The sequence below is a fragment of the Mytilus californianus genome, unplaced genomic scaffold (genome assembly GCF_021869535.1).
Source record: "Mytilus californianus isolate M0D057914Y unplaced genomic scaffold, xbMytCali1.0.p SCAF_11, whole genome shotgun sequence".
Classification (NCBI taxonomy): Eukaryota; Metazoa; Mollusca; class Bivalvia; order Mytilida; family Mytilidae; genus Mytilus; species Mytilus californianus.
In genome coordinates, this window is record NW_026262593.1 from 28,770,410 (window position 1) to 28,796,877 (window position 26,468).

Consider the following 26,468-nt stretch of genomic DNA (forward strand, 5'->3'; position numbering starts at 1 on the left):
AATAACAACATCATTGATAGCGCTTTCGAAAGAGCAAACAAAACTAGTCGCCAAGAACTTCTAGAGTACAAAAATAAGAATAAAGCAGCTAACAGAACACCCCTTGTACTCACTTACCATCCTGATTTTAAAAATGTGTCTTCCATTGTTCAGAAGCATTGGAAAATTATAGAAAATGATTCAAATCTTAAAAAAGTATTTTCCTCACCACCAGTCATGGCCTTCAGAAGACCTAAAAACATCCGTGACAAATTAGTGACATCTGTATTAGCAAAGCAGCCTACTCCATCTCCCGGTTGCTACAAACAATGTGGTCGAAGGAACTGCTTGTGTTGTAAAGCTGCCAATACAAGCAGTTCTTTCATCAGCTCCGTTACTAAACAAAATTATACCATCTACTCAAATTCCAACTGTAAAACGGAGAACTCAATTTATATATTAACATGTGACACATGTGGCATTCAGTATGTGGGAGAAACAATGGACAAATTTAATACTCGGCTCAATAACCATCGTTCATGGTACAAAACCAACAAAAACTGTCCTCTCACAAGACATCTTCGTTCAACGAAACATTCTTTTGATAATGTTACCTTCCAAATTATAGAAGTCAACACCGAGTGGGACACCACGGCGAGAAGGAGAAGAGAAAATTTTTGGATCCACCAACTCCACACTTTAGAACCTGATGGTCTTAACGAAAAAGATGAGAAAAGATACAGGAAAGATAAAGAATAATTTAGTACACAGCATCGTCCTTTTTATCCTGTAATATTGGCCAATGGACGTTGCTAACTTCAACTACCAATTTTGTAAAAATCTTGAACTTCATCCAAATTATGTATTATTTTCAAGGCAGCTAAATTCAAGTGCAACATATACATTGAGCTGCAAAAGTTTCTTATCATCTACATCCGATTTCACCTGGATAGATACACGCTTGATAAAGCTAGTTAGTCTAGCGAAATATTGCGTTTATTTTCATCATTTTGTAAATATTTTAAACATTCTTATATTTACATACTAAATAGTGTGTTAAAATTACATTGTTAGGCAATTTATATATATAGTATATATATATATATATATAAAAGTCTAAATTGAAAACAACGTTCAAACCTATGATTGCAATGGATAAAAACCGCAATTTTTATACGTGTGCATGTAAAACAAATTTCGTGGTAGAGGGGTCTAAATACAGCACAAACAACAATTTCCAAAAGACCCAAAAAAGTGAAAAAGTCTATTTTAACAAAACTCATTTGACTAACAGGTCGAACAACTGATGTTCTTAAACCCTGCTGACTGCCATTGGCGATTGCCAAATAAATTGATCACCAGATCTAACAAAATGGATCTTAATATTAATTTAATACCAAACAGAAAACAATAAACTTGTGGAAAAGATGGTATACCACAAACATGAGGTGCAAAAATGTGTACACCATATCCGGATTTCGACAATTAATGTCTCTTCAGTGATGTTAGGGATCGAAACGGTATTTGGAAGGCCATATAATTTACCTCAATTTAGGAAAGACTCTTGAATTTTAAAGAGTCGAAATAGGATGAACGGATCATATAAACCCGAAGGAAAATATAATACAAGCCCAAACGAAAAAATATATAAAAGTCTAAATTGAAAACAACGTTCAAACCTATGATTGCGTTGGATAAAAACCGCAATTTTTATACGTGTGCATGTAAAACAAATTTCTAGGTAGAGGGGTCTAAATACAACACAAACAACAATTTCCAAAAGACCAAAAAAAGTGAAAAAGTCTATTTTAACAAAACGCATTTGACTAACAGGTCGAACAACTGATGTTCTTAAACCCTGCTGACTGCCATTGGCGATTGCCAAATAAATTGATCACCAGATCTAATATATATATGTAACACTCAGAAACGTGTCCTTCCCCCCAAACGTGTCCGATTCCCCCAAACGTGTCCACACGACGTCACTGAACTGCAAAACATGTATAAATGTAAAAGGGCGCCAAAGCGTGTCATTTGTTTAAACGCCCAAACGTGTCCATTTTTTAATGAACACACAAACGTGCCCAATCCCCCAAACGTGTCCATATAAAGCTTAATTTTTTTTCTTTTACTGGAACTATCATTCGTGTCCATATTATAAATACGTAGGTTATTTGGTTATTGTTTTTTTTTCAATAACGTATACTCATTTTACTATTTCATTAAAAAATAGAAATAAATTACTTTAGGTCTTTTTTAAACCGGCAGTATAACCTGGTTAAAAGTGGGGGCGTCCGTTCGGCTATGTTGGATGTAAATGTAAGCAGCCATGCTCAGTTAAATTTTAGATTTTAAATCAGATACCTCATGTAGGGAGAATGTCACATTCTCTGCGCATTAAAATACCTTTGTAGCAATTCACTCTTTCATGGTGCCATCAGTTGTATTTTGGAAGGCAACATTTTTTTTAAATTTCCGCAACTTTTATTTAAAACGGCCTCTATTACATAACGGCCCAATCCTAAATTACCGGTATGATAATAGAACCTATATACAGTATTTATTGTTAACATGATTTCGTTCAAATAATGCATGAAATATTTGGCACTGGACGTTATTTCTCTTGTTCGTGTGTCTTTAGTGATGCTCGAAACCTAAAATTTATTAGAAACCCGGAAAACCAGTTTTTGATTTGAAGAACTTTTAAAATATCAGAACTGTTGAAAAAAGGGAAGTCAATTCTGCTGAAAGCCCGCCGTCGGATTAATATAAAAGTCATCATCGGAGTTTATGAGTAACACATAATTTACATAGAACGATTAATTCAACTGCACTAGAATTATTTGTATGTTCGCTCTAAATGAGCATGAAATACTTGCAACTGGACAATAAGCAAATTCAGTCAAAAGTTAATTCATATGTTACATATTAAATTTGCAATTATGATAATCATTAACAACCGGCATTGAACAAACTAATGCTAATAAATTACTACCTCATCAACTGTTTCCCCCATCATAGAATTGCCGTAAACGTTATTGATTTCATTTAGGACATACATGTATTAGCGCTAAAAGACGTGAGACGTTCTGGCGTTTAAAAGTGGACACGTTTTGGCGAATAACAATTATCGGACACGTTTGGGGGTTATGAAATCGGACACGTTTGGGCAACATTGAATATTACGGACACGTTTGGGGGTAATAGACACGTTTGGGGGAATCGGACACGTTTGGGGGGAAGGACACGTTTGGGAGTGTTACATATATACGTCAATTGATAGTACATATTGACGATATAGGCACGTAAACACTGAGACTACTATAGAATAATACTATCCTTTGGACTACGCATCGACCATTCATCTTTTGATTCTTATACCTTCACCCTCCCCGGCCACACAAACACATACACACACACAGTCGACGCCTCATGCAGAAGATCTGTTCTGTTCATAATATCTAACAAAATTCAAGAAATTCATATTTTCTGATATCCTGTATTGTAAAATCCCTACCTGCTTAGGAATTTCAATAATTATGGTCATTACACGTAGATCTGAGAGTACTCGAAGTTACTGACAGCTAGTTGATTGATTGATTGATTGCTGAACGTCTAATGGCAAATAGTTCATGCATGTTCAGGACAAAAACAAATTTAAAACAAATACAACAGGTAACTAGGTCCTGTAATAGTTGTCATCCAGGATGAAGTTATGGAAATTTGGAAATGCCATGCATTGGAAAATGAGGGTTTATCGGATATGAACAGGATTTTTTCCCTTCTTCAGACCACCTGCGAACCCCCCAAAGAGTTGTTGCAAGTGTTCTTAACGTGCATAGAGCTTGGCATTCTCTCTACACTAGGCATTGGATTTAATGTCCTCATTCTCACCAGACGTGACTGCGTATTTATACATCCCGCATAGCCAAAGAGACGCCCAACTTTGGCAAGGGTTTTATTGTAGGTCGGATGAAGACCAAGTGGAAAGCTAGTTGAAAGCCAACAACAACTAATTAAAAAAAAATGTATCTAAGAATAAAATATCAGGGTTTTGAGCATGTTGAGGTTCATTCAAGTATTTGTTTATAGAAGTGAAATGATCAGGACCAAAGTTCTAGTTTTTAGTTTCTATCTATAATGACATACAATTCTATCCAATACTCCATTCGCTTAGGATGATAGACTAGTGTGGAAATGACATTTGCTAATTAAAGAGTTTTCATCTATACAGATAACGTTGTTTATTATTTTTTTTTTATCAAAAAAAATATTTGTGAAAACATTATGTGTAGGCACGTGCCTAAAGTGCCTAATGGCAGCTACGCCCCTGCCTTTAGAGGGATTGTTTGTTCACAGCTTGAAACATCCTAATTGGTTTTATGGTCAACTCGACTTTTAGAAATCGATGATCCCCGTGGTTTCAATTCTTGTTCATTTCATGTCTCCATATAATTAATGTGTATGATGTTATTCACATGTATTTGATTTTGTTGGGTTATTTATTGTTTGTATATAATGGAGAAGGCTTTCCGATCCTTTTGTCATTGTTTTGGGACAATACAATATGTTTAAACTAAACTTGGACGACTGCTTTATACTCTTGACAAATATCAATGAATGAACCGAATAACGTCTGTATCTGTATGATATAAAGCAAAAACTATTTTTTTCAAGTCCTAAAAAGGCTGTTAACTCAAGAAAGATACGAACAAATACCCAGCAAGGAACCAAAAGTAAAGAAATGTGTAAGACCAAATTGTGAATCAGGATATAATCTATTTTTATATAAATATTGTTGTTTGAAGCGCTTTTCTTGATTTTTCTTCACCAGTGATGCTCAAACACAAAAATTTTAAACAAAAGAATGTGTAAATACCTTAATACATGACCTAGGAAATCAGTTAACTTACGATTTGATTGTTTATATTGTCAACTTTATTATGAAAATGTGATTTGAAAACTTTATTTGCAAAGAAAAGGTATTTCTCAATTTATTTTATTGATGCCATTCCTTGTGTAAGTAAATATAAACTTTTTTTCTCACTACAATTATAATTCGCCAGAAACTTAGCCCAACAATGTTAGATCTGCAAAATTTTTGAAAACCAATTGTTGTCCTCCATGTACCTTGGTGGGATTTGAATTGATGATCCAGTGACTTTGTGAAAACTCTGCCTGCATCATCAACATAAATAAGAATTAGAGAATAATTAGATAAAACCATGCAGCAAATATTTCATACATACAGTGGATTATAAACATGTAACTTTATAACGAAAACATTGGGGTGCTTTTTTACTATATGATACAAGCTGAAAGATTATTCACAATTCAAAACAAAAAGACAGTTCACTCTAACATATATGCCAATTTCTCCATCGTATAAATTCGGCCCATACCAAATCATACTTTGATTTAGAAATGCAAATCAAACACCACCTACAAAACCCAAGGTCAACTACCCTACCAAGAAATCACTGGTGATTGGCTAATAACTTCAAGCAACAACCCACAAGACTTAAGGTCAATCACACTACCAAGGGACAATTGGTGAGCTATACAATTAAATATATAACGGAAGACAATAATGGTATTTGAAATTTTAATATTTTCTACAAAACATATTTTAAACTGTATATACATTTTATATTTTCATTCTACGATTACATGTAGCTTCAATCTACACTATACATATATGAAACTTGAAGCTAATAAACCTTTTACCTGAACTGAACATTCTTGACAATTTTTTTCTAAATGGTTACTTTGCTGCTTTTTATAAACATTTGGTAACTTTTAAAAGCTAACTAAATATATGCCCAAAATTAAAACTCTGAAGAAAAAGTAGAAATTTTGTAATTGTTTACTTTTAATTATTTTTTTTGCATTTACAATTGTTGGATTAACAGTCATGTGAAATTATCAATTTAGATTTCAGGAGATCTGTTTTGATGCACTTTAGTGCAAAATTTAAACTGAATTTTCCAAGAAAAGATAAATCATTTTCCATAAATAGAACCAACCTTTTCTTTCATACACATGTACATATAAATTCTGATTGGGAATATTACTGTACCTTTTATTTTCTTCAAAAATAGAAATTTGTTGAGTTTGTCAAAGAACTTTTGTTTTCAAACTTTCAAGCAAAAAACATTTGTTAAAGAAAAATACACTAATTTCTATTAAGACTTTTAAAATTTAACCATAACCATCTGAAAGCCTTGTTAGGATTTTTGGGGTACAGAATATATTTTCATTTTAAGTTTGGAAAATGGGGGATTTCTTTTCAGGATACTTTTAAATTTAATGATATGGAATATCTTCATTATCTTCAGGGGATATCTGATGAAAGGATTCAATGGATGTTGGATTTTTTGCTCCCTTAAACCTCTGACAGAGAACTCCACTTTTAAATCTTTATAAGAATTAGTGAACTAACAGTAAATTCTAAACATCATTTAAAATGTCCACTATCTTGTACAAAAAATTATTATAAATCCCTCTAAAAATGGTTTATATCACTTTTTCTTTACACTGAAGTAGCTATTATTGTCCCAGACTCTGTTGTGACGGTATAAATCAAAAGCTCTAAAATGACTAGCTGTAGATAATGATTCGGATGGAGCTGATAAACCAGGAAGTGAAAACTCTCCTTGTTCTTTTTGTAACTCTGCAGTGAAGAATTCCATCAAATCTGGTTCATTGGAATGTCTAATTGTCTGTAAAAGAAATCATTTGATGAATAAAACAAATGATAGGATCATATAAATTCATTTCAACTGTTAAGCGGATGCCACAAGTGGAGCAGGATCTGTGCTTACCCTTCCAGAGCACCTGAGATCATCCCAAGCTTTTGGTGGGGTTCATGTTGCTCAGTCTTCCGCTCTCTTTCAGAGTCACATTTTTACTAATTTGATAACTAGAGATATGCAACTTTTATACCACATTTTATTTTGGTGCATAGATTTTATTTCCAGCTCCATGTTAGTAATGTTCTTTGAATTGTACAGACGGCTGTATTTGAATATTACAAATTTTCACTATTTTTTAAATTTGGATTTTTCTTCTACAATATATTTCAGGCTAAAATGTAGTAAATATCAGTTTTTACAAGTATTCTCATAATTTTATCTTTGCAAGTCTATTGTCAAGAACTAATAAATTAATATTCTTATTGCTTAATAGAAGCAAGCAATTAATAATTTAGAAAGACATAAATAGCACAACAGTTTTAGATTTAGGACAAACTAGATTTTGAACTGTTCTGTAGACACATGTCTAAGGTTGGACTGTTGACCTCTCTATGTCTTATGATTTGTTGTGCTGTTGGGTTATTATCATTGATATGAATGAAAGGAAATGAGACAACAACCAAACAACAAATAAAACCAAAAGACCTTTTGACATTTCAGGACTTTGGTCTGGATGGTTGTCCTTTCCTGTGTTCTCCCCAGGATTTTCAAATAGCACCATGGAAATTTCCCAAAAATATAGCACCATGGCCCCTATACATTCTATTATGAATTCATCCAAGATAGCACCATGGTAGAAAATATAGCACCAGGGTACCACTGTGCTTTAAGTCCCTGGGGAGAACAATAGACTAGTTCTTTCAGTCCCTCTTAAATTATTTCTATTCCTAATTCAGGACAATTTAGATATTGAGATATTGCATATTATCTTTGTTGAAGACTGTGTATGTTGACTGCTCGATGACTTCTGAATGCTTCTAAATGTATACACCACATCTTCTTTATTCATATTTATTTCAAATCAGATAAGTTATTCCCATTACCACATACCTGAGATTTGGGTCTACTTGTTTTACTTGATACTTTGTTAGATTTACTCTGCTCTACTTGATTACATAAGTCCTCCACAGGAATCTCCAGGCTCACCAATCCACTAAACATACTGTCTTTTGTGTTCAATTTTGATGTAGCCTGATAAATACAAAGAAATTGCTGGTATATAATTACCTGCTCTAACTTATAAGCTATTCAATAAAAAACATAACAAATGGCAAAACATGCAAATTGTATAAAAACGCTGAGGATTTTTTTCCTACAAATCTGAGACCCACAAAGCAAATACTGTGGATTAGTTATTAAATATTCTTAGGATTCTTGGGATACTAATTTTTGTAGATTCTGTTAGTATAGAGTGACCATAAATTTAAATGTTCAAATTGGATGATTTAGTGCTTGACACTTTGCATATATTACATGTACTTATCAATTGTTGAAAACTGTAAATTGCATTTGAGATGTTCTTTTTATGGTTTTATTGAGTTTCATGGTTGCTGCCTTGTTTTGTATATCATACATTTCTTTTTTAATATACAATTTTGAAGAAAACCTTATTTTTCATATTGTTTGACAAAATAAACTAACTGAAGTAAACATTAAATTACTCCATCAGTGGTTTCCATCGCTCTCATAATCATACAAAATGGGAAGATAAAATATTTTCTATAAAAATAAGAAATACTGTGTCTTTTATCCATGTTCCAATTTGGAGAAGACGTAATTTTATATCACCATGGAAGATATCCAAATCTTAAAAATTGATTTTATTAAGCCTTTTCAAATCTCACTCATTTGTTGACACATTTTTACTTTAAGTTACAAAATTGAACATGTTTCTATAACTTATTACCTTTTCTGTTATTTCTGTTTTCTTAGTATCTGACAGTTGTAATTTCTTCTCTAAAGCTTTTGCTACATCAATTTCACTGTCTTTAATCTGCTGTAGTTCTGTTCGCATCCTTAGAGTACTATTGTACTCAGGCCTTTTAAACACGTGTTCATATTCCGAGGTGTCTGGCATACCATCCGAAAATGGATAATTATAGTCTGATAAAGGAGGCTGTCCTGCTGTCTCTCTTTTTACTTTAACTTTGCGTTTTGGGGCAGAATCTCCTTGACCTTTTATAAATACCTGATCTTTTTCAGAGTTGGAAGAAGAATCTGGTTTCTTAATGTCTTTATGTTTTGATCTGGTTCCCTGAGTTTTATGATTTTGTATATGGCAGACAGGTCTTGTGTCAGTTTGTTCATTGTATATAACTTCAGGTAACACAGAAATTTGTTCATGTTTACTAATAGTATCTGTCTGATCCTGATTCGTCGATTTTTGGTCAAAATGATCGGCTAATTTCATTTCCTTTGATTGGTCACTGCCATGCAGAGGAACATAAACAGTTTTATTATTCACCTTATTTACTGTATATTGAGTTGGTTTGTTTTTAGATTTGTTCTCACTATTAGAAGTGGAATCAATCAGATCCTTAGCATTATCATCACTATACGATGCTGGTTTGTATTGTTTTCCTGGACGACATCTTGGAAACAGAAACGAAGATTCCTCATTACCACCCTCACTTGATCCTTTGGAGTCGTCCAATTCAAATCTTACCCTATGCTGACCCTTGAACTTTCCATCTTCACAAACCCCATTTCTTAAATTACTTTTATGTTCTTTATCATTGGTTTCTAAGGCTTTTTCTGGGGTCAAGGTCAAGTCCAGATCAGGGTCAATTAAAGTGTCTCTGTTAACTTTGGTTGGCACAGGGGCATTTAACTGTCTACCTTGTACATTATTAAATTTTCCTGCTGATGATTTTTCAGGAGTTATACAAAGATCTGGATCTGGTCCAATCAAATTGGCAGCTGTTTTCCACGATGGGGCAGGAACTCTGTATAGGGGTAAGGAATCTTCTGAACTCTCAGATGTATCCCATCCTGGGGGAGGGAAACGACAGTGTGCCTTGTCACTAAGATTTAATAGTTCATACTGTGAAACAGCTCCATGACCTTTCTCAGGGGCCCTTGCTGAAGGAAATCTGTGAGGGAGAGGTTCTGTTGCTTGACAGATGAAATGTGTTGCCATTTTACAACAAAATCTTCATTTTATCCTGCAAAAATTAAAGAGAGAAAAATTACACATCTCTCTTTTTCATTACAAAAAGACTATAGGTAAAAGAAAAGTATCATTTCATTCAAGTTTTAACCAGACTAAATTAGTGCTTCAATGTAATAAATGTAGAATGTGTTCATGGGACACAAATGATGCCCCCACTTGCATATAACTTTGTAAAGGGACATAACTCAAGAATGGTAAAAGAGATGCAACTTAGGGTTCTCACTAAGGATTTTTGAAGGCGAGTCCAGGGACTCGTCATTTTTGGCCATGGTGAGTCCAACAGTGAGAAGAAGATATTTTATTGCAATGTAATTCATCATTTTAGCCTCCATGACCTAATAGAGCAATGAAATGACATTGAATTCAGATTACTTTTAAACTTTTGCTATAAAATTATGATATGTGTGTTCAGTTTATACAAAATATTTCAATTTTGATACATCTTTGGACTCATCAGTTTTGAAAATGGTGAGTCCAGACAGATTTTGATGAGTCCAGGACTCATGGACTCGCCTTAGTGAGAACCCAAATTCACACTTGATCTGTTTTTTGTGGTAATAAGCATCATGAGCATAGTGTATAAGTTTCATAACATTTAGTTGAAGTAAACTAAAGTTAGAGAACGGAAACAAAAAATTCAGCAATTTTTCCATATATAAAGGGACATAACACCAAAATGGTCAAAGTGACACCACCCCAAATTTGAACTTGATCTGTGTTTTGTGGTAATAAGCATTGTGTATAAATTTCATAAAATTTGGTTGAGGCAAACTAAAGTTAGAGAATGGAAACTAATTTTGGGATGTACAGGGGGAAGTACGGACCGACAAGGGTAACACTTAATGCCCCATCCGCCAGTGGCATAAAAATTCTGAATTTTGATTTATACCAAATTTTGGACAGTTACATTTGTCAGATCAGGGATTCAAATTAGTGTAGGTCCGAGGTCCTGGACCCGTCTCTTCTGGTAGGGGACTTTACATTTTTGAATTAAAAAAGTCAAGGACCTCCAATTCCTTACACTGATGCTTTATACATGACCTTTGACTTTCTTAAGGAGGACCTTTCTCTTAAAAATTCAAGTGGTCCTGGACCTTTCATTGTCTAAAGCAAATTTGATCCCCTGCAGATAAAATTAGTCACCCACACATACATGTACATTGTAGCAACATAGTTATTTCCAAAATAATATATTTCAAATCATAAAAATGTAACCCTGAGATTTGCATGAACAGGAATATGTGAAATTTAGTTTGGAAAATTTATAAATTTATTACATTTTCATAATTACATAATAAAAAAGAAATATCCAATTAGACTGCACTGCTAACTCTAGTCATGTTAACATGCAAAATAAACAAAGCAATTCATACACATTATAGTAAATCTAAATGTTCTCTCGTATTTTCCTCTAGTCTTTTGCTTTAATTCTTATAAAACTTCTTAAATAAATCATATTCATTTTATAAATAAAACAGGGTTTATAAATTGTCTGCCTTTAGTGGTAGGTTTTAATTTTTCATTACATGTAATGTACATGTACAATTTCATGGACAATGAAAATCTCTTTTACTTGTTATTTTTTTTCATAGTACTACCATGACTACCCATTTACAAAACTCAGGAATACATTTTTCAAGTCCTTTCAAAAATAACTTATCATCTACATGTACTTTTTGGTAAAGTTCTTTCTGAAGTTTTTTTTATTTTTAGATAAAAGTTTGAACTCTTAATTCTAATTAAACATAATTGTGAGTGAACTCATAAGATTTTAGATATACCCCAATCCCACACATTCAATTTTCTCCCCTTAACCATGTTGAGCCTGGATAACCTTTATTTACATTCTTGTGTAGTGTTTTTTCAACTGTGTAAAATTTTATCAATATCTGTCTACATGTGCAGGGGGAGTTGCGCTTACCAGAGACTGTAATTATATAACCACATATTGTAATATTGAAGTATTATATTTAAAAAAATCAAGTAGATGTGGTGTGATATCAGAGTAAAACTTCACTTTTGGAGAGTATAAAACAAATTTTTGCACCGAACTCTGTAAAATTTGACGGACCTGAATTTCAAAATTTTAACAGATTCTAAAAGGCTGATATGTCTTCTTTTCAATTCTTACTAGCTTTGGGAGTACAGAATGGTGATGTTAGTGTAAACAGCACAGGTTTGAGGTGCATATGCAAAACTTTTCCCGAATTATAAGGAAATCTAAGACGGTCAAATCAGAAAATCGCTCTCGACTCAGAATATCCAGAATCCCAAATGGGTTTATAATTATGTAAAAGAGAAATTTATCTCAAAATTATAGTCTTTCTTATCAATGAAAGCAGTATTTCACCACACAAAATTAGAGTTTGGGGATAATACCAATCAGTTATCCCAATCAGTTTGACAGTTGCTCAAAATATTTAACCAGTTTCTGGAAGTTATTAGTGTATGCAATGAATAAAGTAGTTGCCTTTATATTTAAATCCGTTATCTTAATCGGTTACATATATTATATAATCTTGACATTTTGGATTTAAAATTATATAAACAATACATATATGCAAGTGCAGTAAGAATACAACATCAACAAGTCTGTGCCTGCAAACAGCGATCTACAGCAAAATTTGCCTATGACTATGTCAAAAATACCCATTCGAATTGAGAAAGCTTTACCCCAATATTAAACTTGTTTTGTATCACACTACAGTCAATTCTTACATTAACAGATTAAGCAGAAAAGTTATTTGAAATTTGTAAATCGACGAGGAGCAACAGTCGCCATCTGTAAACAAAGCGGAAGAAAAATCTCTGTAAAGATTGTTAATTCACAGAAACAATTTTAGATAGTGCTAAATACCAAGTAAAATATTTATATACAATAAGAACGCTATGAATGGGAAATCTGAATTTGCTTTCTGGTCATTGATTGTTGTTTAACTCATCCCGCTTTCTAAACTTGTCGTGATACTCATACTATTTTTTTTTGAAATACTCATCTGTCTCTGCTTCAGTCAATAATTTTATTTTAGTACGTTGTTGTGTCTATATTGTTTTGTTTAGATTTGTTATATCTTTGATGATTTTCAGGAGAATCGTTTGAAGGATACATTTGACCCGAAGTTCAAGGTTAAAGGAAACGACAAGTGCGCTTGAACGGAATTACATAAACTAAATCAGAAAAATAGAAATGGCTAGTTCGGCAGTGGTCAAGATAGCTCCAGTAAAAAGAGCCTTATTACAATTAATTCAGGTATTGTTCATGCATTTCGAAATTGAATAGTTTATTTAGTCATTCGGACAAACTAAATTAGCTCACAAAAGGAGAGGATAGCCAAGAAAAAAGTATCAAACTATTCATCGTTCGGTTTCATAACATATATTTTACTGTCAATGTCAAATCGAAATATTTACAAGTTGTGCATTCGTATTTTTTCATAATATCAAAATTTTGTAGAGGCTCAACCTGAAGAGGACCTGTTGTGGAACATAAATTAATCATAAATTTGTGTTTCACTGTTTATGTAACTGTCATTTCGTGACTTTATCACTGTTTATGTAATGCAAATGAATGATTCTTAATGTCAATAATCATAATGTTATTGATGGGTACCCAGAGTATCTGAAAGGGATCACCTGAACTTGGCGATCGCAATATGGATATACCAGTATTGTTAACAATACTGGTATAAAATTTGATTCCAGTATTGGTTTTTTCTGTGATTTAGTATTGTATAATTATGGAATATTGTGTTAAGATGTACATGTAAGATGATGTGACTCAGACATGGGTTAATTGAAATATGTAATTGTTATTGGTTGTAATTAATTACAATTTCTCAAGTAATTGAATGTAATGTGTAATTGAGCATTTTTCAATTACAAGTAATTGAAAGTAATGAATTACAAAGCCAAAATTGTCTGTAAATGACAATTACTTTTCAATTACAACTCAATTACATTTGAAATTTGTGATCAGAAAGATTGAATCTTGTGTTTTCTCAAAAAATTATAAAAAGTCATGACCTTAGCAAATGTACGTGATGTAGTTAGCTGACAAATTAAAGCCTACACAGTATACCTTCTATAATTACACAACCATGGAAGATTCTTTATTTTGTAATGAATGAACAAAAAATTAAAAAGAAAAAAAAATATTGTAGAAACATGCCATAATTTGTATTTAAAAGAAACCATTAGTAAGTCACTGTCTTATACCTTAATTAGCTTGTTACCTACATGTATATTATCAGTAGTACTATATTATAGTATCAATTATTATTAATTAAAAAAAATTATTATTATTATTATTATTTATATTCAGATGGATATTGTTAGACATTGATTTAACATAATCAATTTGAAAGGTCACAAGTCATCGATAAATATAACCTCTGGCTATTTGTTTTATCATAAACTATATAATGACTGTTTTTACAACAGTTCTGTTTGCATGTTAAACAGGTGATAAGCCAATTAGAGAGAGATAAATATACCCCTAGGTACATGATTTTTTTTTTAAATTAATTAATTGTGATTAAAACTACATTATATTTGTTAAAAAGTCAGACTTTCTAAATCATTTCTTTAGGAAAAATAATTTTAATTAATTTTAATTTTAATAAGTTGTGATCAAAATAAAAAAAATAAAATTTTATCTAGATAGGGCTCTCTTCTTGTATCATTTTCAATGAAATACATTAAAACATAAAATTTCAATAGGTAATTAAACAACACCTAGTCCTAACAATTCCTGATAGACAAAGTATCATGTGCACTTCAGATTTATGTTTGTTTTTTCTTTATTCCCGTAACACACCAGATATTTAACTTTTACTCTTCTTTGATACTGGCTGAATTTGAAAATAGTCACTGTAGATCTCATTTGTTATTACTATAAAGCAATGTATGAAAATTAATGTTCTAAATTTTCCTTTCAAAAGTAATTGAAGTAATTAATTACATTTGCCAAGCAATTGGAAAGTAATTAATTACATTGTCAAAAAAAGTCAAGTGTAATGTGTAATTTAATTGAAGATTTTGTAATTGTAATTGAATGTAATTAATCATGTTAATTACTTTCAAAAGTAATTGACCCCATGGATGATGTGACTTATTGATATATGTAAGAAATAAACAGTTTATTCTGAATTGTTTAAACATTCATTATATTATATTTAAAAAGATAAGTTGCACTGTTTTCTTTGGTTGTTTTTTAAGATACATGTACAATGTAGCAAGTACTGCCAAGTAGCACTGATATCATATATTCCCTAATTTTCTTCTGAAGAGTTCTTGACAAGTTGCACTTTGTATTATAGTGACTGTTGATGTACATGATGTATATATGTATCCATTAATAATATAAAAATGATGTACAGATATTATTGTGTCTGACAGACAATAAATGACGAGGTACATGTATTCCTTTAATATCAACATGAGCTAAATCTTCAGTACTTCACTAAAAATCTTGCTGATACCTGTGACATGATGTATTGAATATTCCCAGCTAATACACTATAATCACGTTTTATCAACATAAAACATAATTTAATTAGATCATTACTTTTAACAATACTTGTAAAAGTCTGGTATATACAATCACATTTCAGTATTGTATTTAAAAAAAACCCATAATACTGGAATAAATTTTATACCCGTATTGTGATTGCAAAGTTCAGGTGATCCCTGAAAGCACAAAAAAAACCCATTCAAATCCAGAAATCCCATCAACATTTCTCAAAAGGGCAAATTCATATGGTCTAAAACTGGTTTTATAATATATTGATACACTTGTACATAATCATGATAATAAAAAAACTTTAATTTTGAGATACATGTATATGTCACAGTGTTCTAGCTAGAAACTGGGGGTTGAGGGGCACCTAGATAACTCAAAAACAGTCAAAAACAAGCTCAAAACTGGAAGGCAAGTTTCTACAAGAAAAACAATATTTTTTATGTGATCTTATATATACAAATGTAGTAAATAATGATAAAAATTATATTGCTATACAAGGAACTTGCACCTCATACTATCCACTATTAGTTCTCACTATTATTTCTATTGCAAAATTCCTAGATTGTCACGTGTCAGTCCTTTGAAAATTTTGGTGGTCAAAACCCTGATATAGTTTCAAAGGATAGGCTTTGTTTCTTTGGCATTGAAATTTTGGAATGAAAAGGAGGGATTGGATTGACAAGTTTCTGGGTTTAAGCTGAAATATAAATACAAAGTCCTTGATTTTGTGACAGCTAGACAAAATTTCAAACCCTTCATATCATACATACAATGAAACACTGTACAATGCATATATCATGTTTTTAATGAAGATTTCTTTTATCTTTTAGACAAGATGTGCACAGACAGCAGCAGCTACAGAGGTTGCTCCAAGAATGAAGAAATTCTCCATCTATAGATTTGTAAGTTGAAACAGTCATGTTGAATATCTCAACATTACCTACAGATCTGAAGAGTCAGATATCATTGGTCATGAAAGTGCAAAATTGGAAGATAGAATAAGAATAAGAAATTTTGATTTAAAGATTCTTCACAGTATGGAAGCCTTGTTAGAATATTTTGTGCAGTGCAACATATTCATCTTAATTTGTTTCAGTAATTTTTTTGGTTTCTTCTAAAAGGTTTGGTCTTTTTTTAAAAAGAAATTTCACATGTATTATTACTTTATATTATTTTTGAATTGACTGATAGTACAGTACACACTGCAACATAGTCTGATAAAAAGTCTTACAGTATCTTCTATGTATATACTTGTATTAAGTGTCAGAATGAAATTTATGGAAAGATAAAACATTTGTGTACTTTTACAGAACCCAGAAAAGCAAGGTGACAAACCCAAAGTACAGACATATGAACTGGATCTTAATAAGTAAGTTATAAATATAATAGTTATACAGTCAACTACAGGATTTTGTAAAGACCTTTACTACCTATGGTCTTAAACAGTCAGTTATATGGTAAACTGCTATCAATTATGCACTTATTAACAAATTCTTTCCTACAATAAAGAAGATTGGACTAAAAACCTTTATATTTTTTTCCTGTAGTATGTATGCAACAGGAAGTGAAATCACTTAGAATCATTAGTATGTGTGTTAAATTTTCTTTCAATATGTTAGTAGTCATACATAAAATTGAGAATGGAAACAGGGAATGTGTCAAAGAGACAACAACTTAACCAAAGAACAGAAAACAGCTCTAGGACACCAATAGGTTTCAACACAGCAAGAAAATCCTGCACCTGGAGGCAGGCTTTAGCTTGCACCTAAACAAAAATGTATACTGGTTCAGAGAATATGGAGGTCACACTAAACTCCGAAACATAAATGAACCAAAACATGTACATTTGTATTTGCCAGTTTTGTCCTAAATTCACACTTATGTCAGTTATGACCTGCATAAACATGATAAATATTCAGAATTGTTATGATTGATCCATTTGTTGTTGACATGGAGTCCCCATGTCATGAACAGAATAAATCAGTTACCATTTGAATAGCTAGCTGGTTATAAAACTGACATCTTTGGAGTACCGGTATCCTTCAATACACAGTGTCCCTCTTATTCTATTCTACTGCTGTCTTGGACTTGTTGCCTCTTATCAAGTTGACCTGTGTTTTAAACACTTAACAAGATGTAAGGATTAAAAAAAATTATTATAAGCATACATTTTATAAGCAAATGTATACTGTAAATTCAGAAATTATCTAGCGGATTTTATTATTGTGAATAATGCGACTGGATGCGAATCACAATAATAAGGACTCTTATTCTGTTATCCGATACATATATACGATTGCTGATTTTCCTGAAATCGCAATAACTAATCTAGCATTTTTGTCCTTTCTTCAAAAATCGCAATAACAAATGCTTGCAATAATATCTGAATTTACAGTACATCAAGTTAAATTGTTTTGCCAAAAGCATATTTACTGATTTGTATACATATATCTTTGTGTGTAGACTCTTATAACAGCATAAATATTGTGATAGTTTTACCAGTAATGATAGATGATGATAAATTTTAGATGTGGTCCTATGGTTTTGGATGCATTGATCAAGATAAAGGATGAAATGGATCCAACTTTGACCTTTAGAAGGTCATGTAGGGAAGGTATTTGTGGATCATGTTCCATGAACATTGGTGGTGAAAACACACTAGCATGTCTACGGTTAGTACATAGTTCAAAGTTTATTATTTTCCAATTAAGAAACCCTGAAGGGACATATTGACAGTAATACACAGTACATTCTTATTCATAACCCATAAAAATATAAATGGAGATTAAATTGAAATTCACATAAAGTGAATGAGATTACCATAGAATATATTTCATATAAGAGAACAGAAGTCTATTCATTTTATGGCCTAATGAACAAGTAGTTTTTTCAATGTTTATCTATTCTTTTAATATTGATTATGTTTGCATGGCACTGCTTAGTTTATTGGTTTTTGCAGCGAAAATTTTGTTTGGATTGAATTCTAAAAAAGATAAAATGTAAAATCCATGTTAATATAAAAAATTTTATTTGGATGCAAAAACAGTGTCAGATCCACACACATATTAAAATCATAATTCACAACCACAATTTAATTCAAAGCATGATTTCTACACTGATATTTAAATTTGTTTTTTTCATGTTTTTCTGATTGTGCTACATGAAAAAAATCTCATATTCAAACCCTTTAGTAGTAAGTACATTTGTGCCAAAAAAAAAAGCATCAGTTTGTGCCACTTGTTTGCAAAAAAACTAAAATTGTTTGATCCAAGAATTAAATATATCATTGTTACTATTCTTATATAAAATCCATTAAGAAGAATATAAAAGATACAGGCTATATGTAATATTGAGACAGTGTACATTGTGTATACTAAACACAGGAATAAAAATAAGGAACAACTTGAAACTGCATGCTATGTACTTCCCAGTTCGTGTTAATGAGATACTACATGTTTTGTAACTCCTAACAGAATCATGTGTGTAGATATAAGAAGATGTGGTATGAGTGCCAATGAGACAACTCTCCATCCAAGTCAAAATTTATAAAAGTAAACCAATACACTGAACAGCAAGCTATAAAGGGCCCCAAACATTACTAGTGTAAAACCATTCAAACGGGAAAAACCAACGGTCTAATCTATATAAAAAAACGAGAAACACTAATGAACCACATCAACAAACGACAACTACTGAACATCAGATTCCTGACTTAGGACAGGTGCAAACAAATGCAGCGGGTTTAAACGTTTTAATGGTACCAAACCTTCACCCTTATCTGAAACAATAGTGTAACATCACAACATAGAAAGACACACTATAAAATATCAATTGAAATGGCTTAACTCAATCAAAAGACATATTAACACCAGTGAACATACACTGAACAAATAAATTTGATCTATGATACAATGTAAATACAAAATAAATAAACTAAGGGAAGAGTAATTAAAGTAACATGTTATACCGCTGTGAAATGTTAAACAATTTAAGAAAAACAATATGATTGAACAAAAATATCAGCCATTTGCAATTACTTTAAACACAGGTAAATGAAAATAATTTTGTTGTTAAGTATATGTGTAGTGTACCTGGTGGTTGGGGTGTGTGAAAAAATGTATAATCATCCCTGGTTTACAGTGTATGTAACCAGTAATCATATCCCCTACATTTAAAAGATGCTTTATAAGCTTTTATTGAAAGTGAATATGTAAAAAAGCAATATTATCTTAGTTTTATCTTTCTTTTCTAGAAAAATTGATCCTAACACCAGTAAAGCAATGAAGATTTATCCCTTGCCACATATGTATGTCATTAAAGATCTGGTTCCAGTAAGTAATGCATAGATGACATTTAAGCATGTAGAGTGCTTCCATTATATGTTTCAATGGTTATAATTACAATGGGTACCAGATTTATTATATATACTGGTTAACGTCCATGCATCCAATGAAACTTTTATCACATTTTCTTAGGAATTACATATCAGAGCTTCCTGTAATTTGATAGCAAGCATTCATGTGGGTTTCATCGGCTTCCTGTTTACAGAAAAAACCTATATATTCCTACACATAATGGCCATGTATGAAATTTTTGTCCCATTTTTCTATAAACTACAATTCAGGCCTTTTTCAAATTTTGAATTAAATTTCATGTGACCATGCTAAACCCTGTGATTTGGGAGGGTTAAAAAAAATAATGGTCAAAATATGTGTACTTTTTGGGACAAAAATATAAGTTTAATTTGTTTGTAAGACAGGCATTCATATGTTTCTTTTTGATAGATTTGAATATAAAATAATGAATGGATACATAGTTCATTTTGATATTTTTTTACAGGATATGAGCAATTTTTATGCCCAGTACAGAGCGATTGAACCCTACCTAAAAAAGAAGGATGGTTCTGAGAAAGACATTGGTAAAACCCAGTATCTACAGTCAGTAAAGGATAGAGCTAAACTGGTAAGACAAATACTACATTTATATTTATAAGTCATTATTTTTTCAAAACATTTTCAATTTAAAACTATATATCAAATTAATTTATTTAAAACTTTTTTTAAATTGGCAAGCAAAATCATTCATCATTTTGGGAAGTTTTGGATGACATTCAGTCATGTATAATGTTGCAATCGATAATGGCTGTCTTTTATCATATTGTTGAAATATTTCAAAATTATCTTGGCTATATTTTTGGGTTTCATTAACACAGTTATTGTTCCCTAAGTTTTGTAGTCTTAAATAATGACTCAATGTATCTATATCAAACCCATAGGTAATAAGCTTAAGAAGTAATTTTCACATCCATTGTGAAAAGAAGCCAAATTTTCCATTTATAGGTCAGAAAATATTTGAAAAGGTCTTGTCTAGGTGCTGTTTATATTTTAAAATTAGAAAAACTGACTAGAGTGATGCTTAAGATTTCTCACAATCAATTAGGAATGTCGCTATATGTGAAAAAGCCAAGTTATCTCCCCTTCAAATCAAATAATAATAATAACTTATAATCATAGGTGCCAATTCAAAGAAACACGGTAATTCATTAAGATTTCATGTATAATTGTAAAATCATGCATTATTGGTGTGTACAAACAGTACAATTGAACTTTGTAAGCATATGCATCAATGTTTGATCAATTTCTGTATTTAAGGATGGTTTATATGAGTGTATATTGTGTGCATGCTGTAGTACATCTTGTCCTAGCTACTGGTGGAATTCTGATAAATATCTTGGCCCAGCTGTTCTCATGCAGGCTTACAGGTACATGTAAAACATGAATTTTTTTGTGGGGTTAAAATTTTATCCTTAGAAATGATTTCATGGGGATTAATTTTGGTGGTTTCCTGTTTAAGAAAGTAATAATCTTTATAGGTTCCTTTTTTGTTGGGAATTTCTACTGATGATATCTATCCACTAAATAAAAAAATTAGAATCTCAACAAAAGTTTTAGATGTTACAGTATTTTTATACCCCACCGAGGCGAAGGAGGCATTAAGTTTTACCTTTCTCTGTCTGTACGTACGTCCCAAAATGAGTTTCTGTTCTCTTTCTTTAGTTTGCCTCAACCAGATGGTATTAAACTTATACACAATGCTTACTGTAAACCAACTAATTTTCGCGACTTTCGTAAGTAGAAAAATAGCACAATATAAATCGTCACAAATATGTAAAACTTGGATTTTTCCATATTGAACTACATCAAGTAAGTTTGAGAATCGCGAAATTAAATCGTTGTGAAATGGACTAGAAAGGGCTAATCGTGAAATAAAGTACCCGCGAAAATAAGTTGGTTTACAGTATTACCACCAAACACAGACCAAGTTCAAATGTTGGTGGCATCACTTTCACAGTCTTGAGTTATATCCCAGATGGAAAAAATATCTAAATTTGTTGTTTTCGCACTCTAACTTTAGTTTGCCTCATCCAAATGTTATGAAAAACTTACACAATGCTTATTACCTCCAAACACAGATTAAGATCACATTTGGGTGGCATCACTTTCATTGTTTGTAAATTGAAAAATTTCTGAATTTGACGTATAATTACCAGCAGGTGCAACTGTGTACCATGGACACATTCTTCATTTGTGTAGAAATATATTGCATACGTTTTTGTACAAGCAAATATACATACATGTATTTTTAAACAGTATTGCAAAAGGAATTAAAAAATGACATTAAGAGGCCTTCAACAATAGACAGGCATTTACCTTGAATTTCAGATGACTTATCCACATCAAAATTTCTAATACATGTACATGTATTATAATATGAGTGTATACTTTCAGATGGATGATTGATTCCAGAGATGATTTTACCAATGAAAGACTGTCCATGATGGAAGACAAGTTCTCTGTGTACAGGTGCCACACCATTATGAACTGTACAAAGACATGTCCAAAGGTAAGGCACCTAAGTCTAGTATACCATAGAGGTAGAGGGTGCCTGGGTCCCCTTCGGCCAAAAATTTGTGGGTGCTTGTATACAAGAAAGTATTTTTAGGTGCTGTATCTGTTCCAACCTCCAATCAACCCCAATATTTTTTGGTTGCCCCTTTTTGTAAATCCTGGATATTTACTGAAGCACAGACTAAAAATTTAAATGAAATTAAATGTCTGACAAAAGCAATCTTTATAGTCGTAGCCTCACAACTTAAAACAGTAAATTCAAACCTTCACCTCTTTATAAGATGTCACTCAGACAAATTCATGAAGTAGTCTTGGTGTTATATGTTTAGTTGAAATCATCTCAAATAAATGAATGTAAATAGTTTTTGAAATATTGACTTTAACACATTTGCTGATGATTAAAAAAATATACAAGGGACAATCAGTGGCTTTAAATTAAAGAAAGAAAAAGTGATAACATCACTACAAAATAAAAAAAGATAGAAAGGCAACAAGATACATTATACAAAAATCTATGGTTGAGCTACATAAATTTCATAAAAAAAAAAGATGAACTGATTGGAAGCAGTTTCTTTACACATTTGACACCATTCAGTTTTATTGTTGAAAAATCCAGTATCAGGACATATCTGTAGATTTTATAATACTCATGGACGAAGGAAGGTATTGCAAGTAATAAGACAAATGTAACATTTCTTTACTCATCTGTGACACAACTTTGTGTTATATAATAACTACCAACCAAATGATGAAGCTGCCATAAAACTGTTGAAGTAATGACTTTAGCTATACTAGAAAGAATCTTTGCCTGAAAAAATTCTAAACAATGCTAAAACCATATTTATTATATACTATGTCTTAAATACAAGAAAACTGTATCAACTTTGAGTGTTGATATTGATATCAGTTCATGGTTGCACAGGAAAAACATCTGTCTTAAGTTTATAATAAAGTGTATATGATATGGCTTATTCAATATCACACAACTTTTCAACCCTTATCCTACTGTAAATTCAGAAATTATTGCATGCATTTATTATTGCAATTTTTGAAAAATGGACAAAAATGGGAGATCATTTATTGCGAATATGCGTACAAATATATGCATCAGATATCAGAATTCGAGTTGCATTATTCACATTAATAAAAACCTCGCAATAATTTCTGAATTTGCAGTATATAATACCTCAAGCTGAGCTCTTAGTATCATATTGGTTCCTCATATTGATAAGGAGGGATTTAACTATGCGATATGAATTTTGCTCATTGTTGAAAGCTGTACGGTGACCTATAGTTTTTTAATTCTATGTCATTTGGTCTCTGGTGAAGAGTTGTCTCATTGGCAATCACATTTTTTTTTTTTCATTAGCAATCACTTCTTATTTTTTTATATAATTTTTAATAATCATTTTCAGATAGTTATACAATGTGTTTTGTTTAACTTATGTCTTTCATTAAATTCTTTTGATTTCAGGGATTGAATCCAGGTCTGGCAATAGGAGAAATCAAGAAGATGTTAGCTCTATACCAGAGTGAAGCAAAGACAGCCAAAGCTTAATTAGACTTATCATGTGATAGAGTGACATCTTTTTTAAAAAGTTTTCCAACTACTTTTATAATGTTTTAGTTGTTATCCTATCTTGTTTTTTGTGTTTAGAACTTTACTATTGGCATTCTATCATTTTGATAAAAAAACTAGCAGTTCAAAAGTTCTGCTGTTGATAGATAGAGAGAAAGAGAAGAAAAATTAATAATAATATTTTTATTGTTAGAATTATACATATTTTTGTGTTGATATATCTAATGTCATAAGGAATTCAACACAATCAGAATTCTTTTCTGAAATAAAGTCAGAAAAGTAGGTTTGATTTAAAACATAAAAAGATGTCTTCCTGAGAAGTGAATTTTAACATCTTTATTCTGAATTCTGACACTCAATGCTGAATGATCGCACATAGAAATCTACCAGTATTTTCTATTGAAATTCTACTGCTATACTGGAGTTATAATAGCAACATAGTAGAAATTTATATTATGTTATCAACAAAGCTTTACTTTAATATTATAAAAAAAGCTTTGCAAATAGAAAGTATGAAAAATTTCGATGTTTATAGACAAATTATCTATTTTCATAAATATAATATACTAATTTATTACTTGCACATCATGGTACAACTGTTGGAAGAGGAAATTAGTTGGCTTGGCTTTTTAAATAAACAGTTAGAATCAAGTAAGCTTTTTTAATTGATATCTCCATTTTAATATTACAAAAAAAACATGTATCATGGTTGCAGATAATTCTAAATTATAAAATGATGCTAAGTAACAAAATGAAATCCTTTCATTATGGCAATCATTTTACTAAAATCAGTAACATATGGTATTAAAAAGATTTTGTGTAGCACCTGCTTTTTCAAAAAGCAAATATTGTTTTCTGTTAAATAAGTAATATATAAATATGAAGCTTAATTTTGTTTGTTTTTTATGCCCATTGAGAACGTTTGACATTTGATATGTTTTTAAGTCAGTCACAAATATGTAGTACCTTTTCACCTTAAAAAATGAAGGGATTTGGTCATAGCATACATGAGACAGTTCTCAAATACATTATATTACGCTTGAAATAAGAGAGGAGGTAGGGGGTTGGGCACCACATGATATTTTATTCTGTGTGTAAAAGGGTTGGAAGCAACTACAATTCTGTTACAAATGAAAATAAAAAAAAAAGTGAAATTTTAAGGTCAAATGTTACCCAACTTTACCTGAATGTTACTTAGGGAATCAAGTTTGAAAATTGTAACCTGAGATTTTACCCATCAACAAACATGGCCACTGTTGCCATGAATAGAACTTAGGTCTGATAAAATGCAGTTCATGGCATACATCTTTAAACAGTTGAGGCAAAACTGATGTACGGTAACAATGATCAGCATGTCAGGGTCTATCTGCTATTGAACTTTCCCAAAAAATCTGACAATCTATTTTGGAGATATTGCTCTTAAAATGTCATTTTTTTAGTAAATTTCAGATTTTGGCTAATATATCAAAACTAAAACAGTTGGAGCAAAACTGACAGGATAAAAATGATCCGCAGGTGAAGGTGTATTTCTTCTGTAATTTTCAGGAAGATTGGACAATCCATTTCTGAAATGTCAGTTTTAGCAAATTCACAAGTATTTATCTTGAAAACTATAATAGATGGAGAGATATTTTAAACAGTATTCTTTACTGTTTAAAACTTCTCTTCATCTATTATAGTATTCAACCACATTTCCTATTTTCACCAAAATAATGTATGGAAGATCTTCAGAAACGACTATGATTTGAATATTCCAGTCAAAGAAAAACATGGCTACCAGAGGCAACCTTTGAACTGGATTGTCCAACTTAAAAAAAAATTATTCTGAATCTGCAAGGCCAAATGTTTTGAAGCTAGACAGGTACTGGTATGTTTATTGAATGATCCCCTACAGGTAACCTAATGCAATGTTTATCAGATGACAAACATGAACGTAATAATTTCCCATAGTTCCCATAGAAACTTTAAGAAAAATAAAATTTTCATTTTGCTATGAAACTGCAAAAGATTTTTACTTGTGTCCACTCATATATAAAACTTTGCTGCTGAAGGCGATCTTGACTCAAATTTACCTTGAATGATTTATGAAACAACAAGGCTAACTGTTTTGAAGTCCAGGGTTATTAAGGATTAGATAGCCTGGCATCCTGACCCAATCTAATACTGTCGAGAAGTGAGCCAGGAGCCCAGGCTAAAGATTTGAAGACCCTTAACAAACGATCCTCATTTACTATGATCTGGTGGCAAACATGACTGCCGTGGTTGCATTGAATCCCTATACACATTGTAAAATAACATGTTCATATGCAAACCATAGCTATTTTAACGGAAGATATGATGAATGGAAGGTCGTTCTCAATCTCGTGTGGTTCTGTTCTGAAGGTAAACATGGTAGCTATATAGTGAGATGCAATGGTGAGTACCGATTGGCTGGTTTTCAAAAATATCTTAAACTGAAAGGCAAACTATTTTGAAACTTAGGGAATTATGACCAAAGACTCCTAGATACTAAGTTAACATTGACATTGGTTGCACATAGTTCCTAATGAAACCT

At 31.5% G+C, this 26,468-nt stretch overlaps 2 protein-coding genes across 3 annotated transcripts; one reads left to right on the forward strand and one right to left on the reverse strand.

Annotated features, from left to right (window-relative positions):
• Positions 1-5,570: 5,570 nt before the first annotated feature.
• On the reverse strand, positions 5,571-12,726 carry LOC127719851 (uncharacterized). Of its 2 annotated transcripts, none has more exons than XM_052226181.1 (4): positions 12,625-12,726; positions 8,641-9,898; positions 7,785-7,925; positions 5,571-6,701 (listed from the first exon to the last, which is right to left on the reverse strand). In XM_052226181.1, the coding sequence occupies exons 2-4, from the start codon at positions 9,871-9,873 to the stop codon at positions 6,501-6,503; spliced, it is 1,575 nt and encodes a 524-aa protein (XP_052082141.1). In that variant the 5' UTR covers positions 9,874-9,898; positions 12,625-12,726; the 3' UTR covers positions 5,571-6,500. The 2 variants fall into 2 exon arrangements, with proteins under 2 accessions (XP_052082141.1, XP_052082142.1); XM_052226182.1 differs by having other exon boundaries at positions 12,580-12,724.
• Positions 12,727-13,002: 276 nt separating this feature from the next.
• On the forward strand, positions 13,003-24,804 carry LOC127719860 (succinate dehydrogenase [ubiquinone] iron-sulfur subunit, mitochondrial-like). Its single transcript, XM_052226200.1, has 9 exons — positions 13,003-13,156; positions 16,258-16,329; positions 16,738-16,796; positions 17,956-18,099; positions 19,680-19,758; positions 20,267-20,389; positions 21,079-21,188; positions 22,216-22,330; positions 23,810-24,804. The coding sequence occupies exons 1-9, from the start codon at positions 13,094-13,096 to the stop codon at positions 23,891-23,893; spliced, it is 849 nt and encodes a 282-aa protein (XP_052082160.1). The 5' UTR covers positions 13,003-13,093; the 3' UTR covers positions 23,894-24,804.
• Positions 24,805-26,468: the final 1,664 nt, after the last annotated feature.